Below are 8035 nucleotides of genomic sequence, written 5' to 3'. Positions count from 1 at the left end.
GACATTCCATTTCCAACTGCAGCTGCAATACTGTTCATTTTACTATGGAAATTGACTATGACAGCGACGCGTTTCCATAGTAAAATGAACAGTATTGCAGCTGCAGTTGGAAATGGAATGTCACTTTAACAGATCATATCTATTTATACCGAATTTGTAACGTTATTACAATCAGAATACGCCTCCATGTATTTTTTAACATTAATAAATATAATTATACCTAATAAACAAAGAGACAGAGATAACTCTGGCATTGACGTTGAGTGATGAAATAATATGTTTCCAGGAAAATGATAAGGTAATACCGATCATAACAAACTTTAAAAACTGCTTGTTTTCAATGGTGATTATTTGTTTTCATTGAACCGTAGATTTCAGTCGTCTGCATCTCAAAATGTTAACGTCAGCGACGGAAGCTCGTGACGGTTTAAGTGCCTTTAAATTAAACTGAAGAGTAGGCAATTATTATGCATAACTGTACAGGGTCTTCAATCATTCTCTGAGCTAATAGTGCGTTGGTAAATGGCTTCAATTAGTTTCGCTTTGTTCTGTTTTAATATAATTTAATTAAATAAGCAGTTGTTCGAATTTGAGTCCCGTTTTATATTGTAGCATTTTTAATAGAAATCGCAAAAATTTCTCGTCAAGTTAATACTTTAACAATTCACGCTGAATGGAAATGAAAATACGTACTAGCGTCGGGTCTCAAAGTATTCCGTTTAAATTTTAATATTTATAAAATCCCTCTGAAGCCCGAAGTTTTGCAACTTTTTTGTAAGAGTGAGTCCCTAACTTGGCGTTTTCTTAACTCTTTTTCGTAGAAAAGACTTTACAAGTTTCTTGCTGACGTAAATAAACCTTTCTGCCATAAACGATTTATAATATCTGCCGTTTAATATGGAAACATGTGCCCGAACTCTGCCGGGTTTCATTTAACCGTTCATATTGCATTTTTAATATTTAAAAACAAACTATCCTCCCACAGTATGCGTAAATATCAACCCGCAGAGGGTGAGCTTAGGTCTTAGCCTGTGTTATTTATATTCACTCATGCCAATGGAAGGATTTTACCCAACAGTAGGACATAGGTATATAAGCTGACAACTATATAAGCTGATAATTATGATCTGTCATCTACCAATAATGCAACCACTTTTAAAATTAGATACCAACTAATAGCCCCCGTTCAAAGGCAGCTGTGACCGACGTGTAATTACGGAACCCTATACTGAGCATAGTCCGACATGCTCTTTGGCGGTTTTATTTAAATTTGATTAAGTACATCCAAGTTATGTTTTATGATTTTATATCAATTCAAATTATTTAAGTATGCAGATTTATGTTCGTACTAATAATTAAGCATTATAGTTATTCATGTTTTAGTTATGCCAATTATATCTTTACTTCAAAATTGTCATAAATTGTATGCCAATTAGAGAACAACGTACCTACTTAAATACTAATTGACAATAAATAATAATCTCTGGGCACCGGTAATCTCCATGTCGACAGCAATCATCTGGACGATGACGACGAGGTATTCAATGATTGTAATACCGGGTGTGGCCTAAACATAGCAAAATTCGCAATAATTTGCGTCTTAGAATAAAATTTAAAGTGTATTAAAAATCAAACCACTAGTTATTTTTAAAAGTTGCTGAACAAATGTTGGTCAGTATGAGGAGTACAGCTTACAGTTAAATTTTTTGCTCATATTACAGGCCACACCCGGTATAAAAAACTGACATTAAAATTACATAGGTACTTTAAAGTTTATCATGCAGCAGAAGCAGGCATGGAGGTGATGAAAAAAAATTATTTACCCGATAAACTCTAATAAATAAAAAGACTAAAAAAACAGTACTGGATTTACAAAAAAACAAAACAGACATTTTGTAAAACTTTATCACAATAACAACCGAAACATTATAAAGAAAGTATAAATTTCAAAAGAATGTTGTCAAGATCTAGAATTGTAAAACCTTGCCAGTGACAGTCGACTAACAAAATAATATTAAGATCCGAGTATGAAGTCGTTATCTGGGGTTGAACTTGCGAGTGTGACAAAGTGACATCTATAAAGGCGGTTCAAGCGGCAAAACACTTGATGTCGGTCGCGAGGAGCTACGAAAGTCATTAAACTGAAATTCCATTATCAAACATAACACATAACCCATACAACTTCAGGGAGCCGCCTTAGACAAGAAATACTGGGACCATTCTCTTAAATTAATTGTAGGTTATAAAATTTACGCTAATGAAAAGGATTTATTATTTGTGTTTGCATAAATAAAGCGTTATTTTCCTGAAATCTATATGGATTAATATGTAATATGCGTTTTATAATTAATAGAATCAGGCGGTCCTAGCGGAAATCCATATTAATTAAAACATAAATGTTACTTTACCGCGAAATACCTATTGTGCTGGTAATCAGTCAGTGCTAACCCGTTATTACTTACTTGCGTTTAATGTTTGCGTTGTAATTTCCAGTTAAGAACTTCCCTATTGGCAGTAAAAAACAAAAGCAGGTGCATAAAATGATATAAAATATCAGTTAACTGCTGCATATCCTCCACAAGAGGCGATATAGTACCGTCTCCGTGCCTGCCTCGCTTCCCACATCGGCGTGAGGGGTGTATTGTTCGTGAGTTTGGGTACTTCGAAACAAACTTCCACGCTCAAGTGTTTGCGCTCCCGGCTCTTTGGTAAATTGTTATTCATAGCTTTGTATAAACGACGCTCGCTCTGAAAGAGTGCTTCACTCATACTCTTTATCTCACTTTTAATATCATCTCTAGTTGTAAGGGAATTATTTTTGTCCCTCGGTTCACTTTTAATAGGTATTACCACTCCTATACGCTCACTTTATTCTTCAAAAATGAGAAAGTTGACGCGTTGAAAAACATTAATACTAGAAAAGAGGCAATTTTGTTTTTTCATAAATGAAATAACCAAACGATTATATGGACTGAACTTTAGCTTGTAATACATGATTATACAAGTAATAAATTTAATCTCAAAATGCAGTCTTTATTGGAGTTGTGTATGAAAGAACAACTAAGCCTGAAGAATAATAAGGACAGCAATAGTTTTCGTAGTTTCAGTTACCGTAAGACTGATAACGGACATGCGCAATGTAGCGTAGCGTTGTCTCTGAATGAACTTAAGTTTTCGGTTAAACCAAAACGAAATAAACCTTATGTTCGTATGTATTAAATATTATTATAGATCTCTTCAGGTACTACGGTGTGCAGCAGAGGCATTGCTTGCCATGAAGATGCGTCTGGTTTTCCAACACTCACACATCTATTATTTATTTACACACACAAGCACAAATAGAGAATTACATCGACTCCGAATGCTGTACATGTGTGTTCGGCTTTCTATGTATATAAATTTTCGATAAAGCAAGATAGGGCAAAAGAGGAAAAGCGGTGCTAGTAAAAGCGAGCAAAATGCCGGCCGGGTGCTCGGTGACAGTTGTCAGTATATTGTGGAACACGGGGAGGGATGGTAGTCTCGGGGGAGGCCGGTTTTGGCGGTAAATTTTCCGACTTCTCGCGCTCTCTACTTCCACGTGGTCGGACTTAAAAACAAATAAACTGTAACTCTCATTGATCAACACACGGTTGCGCAATAGAACTTTTCTATAAGCTAACAAGAATTTAGTGACAAAATGAAAGTATACAATTTCGAGACAGCATAACTTTTTAACTAATGATTGTGTCGTGTGCCTGTCTTCGTTTTTATGGGAAAGTAAGTAGATATTTTTTATTAGTATTTGTTAAAGTAATATAATTTAAGTGAACGGTCGCTTCTAAACTGCTATCGGGGGAATTGAGCCGGTGCTATTTTATCAGATTGAATTTGGGTAAAAGTCACTAAGTTGGAAACGTTTAGAATTTCCAGTCACTTGCCCATTTAAGATCCTCCCTGATCGTGCGTCTCGATTAAGAGAATTCATGAGTTTGAATGAATTAAACAAGTGGAATCAAGTTATTTGTGTTTATAACTGTCAACATTTTAACTACGTGTACAGGTGATTTAGATTTAAAAGAAAAGGGTTTTAATTTTAGTTTTTAACATAACAAAAAGATAAATTAAGATAAATTAGTAAGATAAATAAATAACTAATATTTGTATAAAATGAATTGTTTATACGACAACGGTTTCACTCACTTGAATTTTTAGTCGCTATTGGCGACATGTTTCGGGCCCGTCGGGGGTCCTTCCTCAGGCTCAGGCTCGAGGGTGTATAAAATGAATTTAAAAATGTCTGAAACATACAAATATTTAATATCTGAGTAGGTTCCATGTACCTAACTGGAAAAATATGTATTAATATGTAGTAGTTAAATAAAGGTTCGTCTAGTTGGAAATATAATTTGCTCGTTTATTTGACGCTCAACGGCTCTTTAAATATTTTTTTATTCAAATAGGTACATTTACACGGTATTTACTCTATTACACATGCATAAAGAAGACACTTTGACTGTAGGTCTATATAATTGTTTATCGCGTAAAACAGATAAATCAGGCCACTGACGAGCCTTCCAAATAGATGCCGTTATCCAAATGGAAGGCATCCTAATATTAAACATTGTACGTTTTTGAAATTCCCGGACCGATTTTGGATTGCAGGCACGCTATTTGGACTGTTGGAAGGCTCGTCAGTGGCCACCTTAATAAAATGATTAGAACTGCATCGACTGACCAGTGACGCCCTCATTGGGGAGTTGTGTTTTCCAATAAACCAATTAACTAAAATTTATGAATAAATCAGTATACTAAAATTACTATTCCCCAACTTTTGGTTTTGGTCACATAGTTTTATTATGCTTTTTATTGCTTTAGGTATGATCTGAACGGATAAATGTGGCCACCATTCGCCATGTTATTAAGTATATCAAAATATGGTGGGTGTCGCTAACTCGCTAGTATTTTTTTTTAAACTTGAATATGTATAAAATAAGTAGCTATATACTTCAAAATACCGTCTTTAATTTAATCTGATATATTATTATCTTTGTTTTTATTGAATGCATCTGGTGGCGCTACTGCGCCAAATTCCCTTTCGACCTATTTTAAATTAAATACTCTACGGTGACTCCTAGCCACCTAGACATGACGTTGACATACTGACTTACTGACAGACTGCACTCTATTGAAAATTAGTTGCCGCATCAAGTACGGATTTCTTCGTGCTGTTATAAGATTAATATTTTTACAAGTTAATATATAAATATCGCTCCGCTCCGCCCGCTACAGTTACTAAACCGCCTTTGGATATCGTGGACAAGGACGACGGACGAACTGGTAAGTCACCTGCGAGTATAAATCTTGTTTTGAACCGCATCGCAGTATCGGCTTCAGCTCCCGGAGTCTCCGCGTTCCTCAAAATTCTAAAGTCCACGATAATCTAACATTTTTGGTCCTTTTCGAGCCGCGTATTGATCCATATTTTATTTATTATATTTTCCGCCATTTCGTTTATATTTTGTTTTATATTTGACATTTACATTTTCCGCATTTATTTTTATAATTTCCGCATTTATATTCCAACATGTCTAAATCAGAGTTGGAAAATAAAATAAAAATTTTAAAGAGTAAGGAAGAGAAAATCTTTGAACGTGTTTCGCGTATCTATGATGCCTCAAAAAATATTTCAAGTTTCGAATCGAGAAACAATGAGAAGTTTATGGCGGATAGTGAATCAATCGAAGAATTACGCGTTAATTTCGAAACAATTCTCGACGATATTAACAAATATACGATGTCTCTCATTCCTGGCTCTGAACCTGATTATGCAGCCCTAGATTCGTTCGAGGATATGTATTCGCCAATTAAACGCGCTCGCAATAATATTATTAAAATGTCATCACCGCAAATAAATACAACCGCTTCCGCGAGTCGCAGCGACGGTTCCTCGTTCAGGGGTATTAAGCTTCCACCTATCGAACTGCCGTCTTTCGATGGCCGGACGGAAAATTGGCCCATATTTTATGAAATGTTTAAGGCCAACATTCATGACAACAACCAGTTGTCTGACGCGCAACGTGTGCAATACCTTGTTAGCAAATTAACAAATAACGCTTTAAAGTTAACTGCTGGCATAGTGCCTAATGGTGAAACTTACTCCATAATTTGGAACAGTCTTGTCAAAAAGTATCAAGACAAACGCGCTTTGGGTACTTATTACTTGAACAATATACTCGATCTCAAGCCATGCACAAATAATTCCAGCAGTCTTAACAACTTCATTGAGAAGTACTCCGCGTCTATCTCTGCTCTTAAGCAGTTAGATATCCCTGATTTGACCGATTTTATATTTTTAAGTTGCGCCTTGAGGAAAACGGACTCACAGGTTTTACAGAATTACGAAATGACTATCCGCGATGAAGAAATTCCAAAATATGATTCTTTCATCTCTTTCGTACAAGACCAAGTGAAAATTTTAGAAAGGTCTAATGGTGGTACAGCCAGCAAATCAATTGTCAATACACCAGCTCAACCCGCTAAAACTACATATAAGGCATTTGTAGCCAGCAGCGATACTGCTTCAAACTCCGCGACAAATGAACAAGCTTGTGTATTGTGCAATAAAAAGGATCATTCACACCTGTACTCTTGTATGAAATTTAAAAATATGATATCCCCGCAAGCGAGATTTGAATTTATTAAAAGTAAACATGGTTGTGTTAACTGTCTTAGCACTTCGCACACGATTCTTAACTGCAAATCGCGCCACACTTGCAACGTATGTCAGAAGCGTCATCATACGCTTTTACATTTCGAAGCGAGCAAGACTGCTTCCGCAAATGTCAACTCAACACAGTTGTTTGCTAATGTCAGCAACGCTGCGTCGGCGCCTGCTGCGTCCGCTGTTCCCTCTCCGCAAGGCTCAAGTGTCTCAAATGTATGCTCGAACTGTGCATGCACACCGCAAGTAAACTCTACAATTAATGTGCAGACACAGCCCGATATGAATAAGCCCAATATGTGTAAGATAATTCCGCCTACAAATGCTAGCGTTTCGCTACCGACGTCAAATCCTCAATCTGCTATATTATTAGCAACTGCTCATATCTACGCCAAGCCTTATAATAGTGATGGTAGGTCAATAATTCGCTGTATGATTGACAATGGCTCTCAAAACAATTTAATAACGTTAGATTGCTGCAAGGCGCTTAACTTGCCTGTGATACCGCTTTATAATTCCTATATTAACGGTGTGTGTTTAACGAAAGACAAGATACACGGTTATGTCTACTTAAACATTGAATCGCGCATATATCCAAATTACAAATACTACATACACGCGTTAGTGGTATCTTGTATAACTGGTCCGCTTCCAGAGTTTGTAATCGAAACTAATAAATGCGATTTAGCACATTTGGCGAACTTACCATTCGCAGACTTGACCTGGAACATACCAGGCAATGTTGATCTTCTTTTAGGAGTTCAGATCTTCCCGTACATATACTTGGGGAACATGAAAGAGTCTGGCTCGTGCGCACCCCCCGCAGTGCAAACCACATTCGGTTATGTATTTATGGGTGACTATCCTCAGAAGGGTGACTATCTTCAGAAGGATGACCATATTTATAATTCTTTCGCCGGTTTGATTCGCAATGACCTCGAGTCGAGCTTAAATAAATTTTGGGAATTGGAAGAGATCCCATACAAACGCTTCCTCAGTCCCGAGGAGACGGAGTGTGAAAGCTTGTACGTAAAGTCCGTTTCCCGCCAAGATGACGGTCGTTACACAGTTGCCTTACCCTTCTGCAAAGATTCTTCTGAGTTAGGAAACTCCCGAGCTGTGGCTCATCGCCGCTTGCTTTTCCTAGAAAAGAAATTTAAGCAAATACCTTCACTGCGTGAAGACTACAACAAAGTTATCGACGATTATATGAAAAATAATTATCTCGTCGAGGTTCCTGAATCTGACGTCACAGATGACGGCTACTACATCCCCCACCACGCTGTAATTCGACCTGACAAAGCAACGTCACGTGTTAGAATTGTCCTGGAT

The 8035-nt window shown here is 36.8% G+C and overlaps 1 protein-coding gene across 1 annotated transcript in view; it reads left to right on the top strand.

The window, feature by feature from the left end:
• Positions 1 to 3063: 3063 nt before the first annotated feature.
• LOC134675739 (lachesin-like) overlaps positions 3064 to 8035 on the top strand; it is an 84554-nt gene continuing 79582 nt past the window's right edge. Inside the window, exon 1 of the mRNA XM_063534052.1 lies at positions 3064 to 3759. Within this exon, the coding sequence (XP_063390122.1) occupies positions 3721 to 3759 (39 nt within the window). The 5' untranslated portion in view covers positions 3064 to 3720. The remainder of the gene's footprint in view (positions 3760 to 8035) is intronic.

This window comes from Cydia fagiglandana, chromosome 2, assembly GCF_963556715.1.
Source record: "Cydia fagiglandana chromosome 2, ilCydFagi1.1, whole genome shotgun sequence".
NCBI lineage: Eukaryota > Metazoa > Arthropoda > Insecta > Lepidoptera > Tortricidae > Cydia > Cydia fagiglandana.
This window is presented reverse-complemented; position numbering and strand designations above follow the sequence as displayed.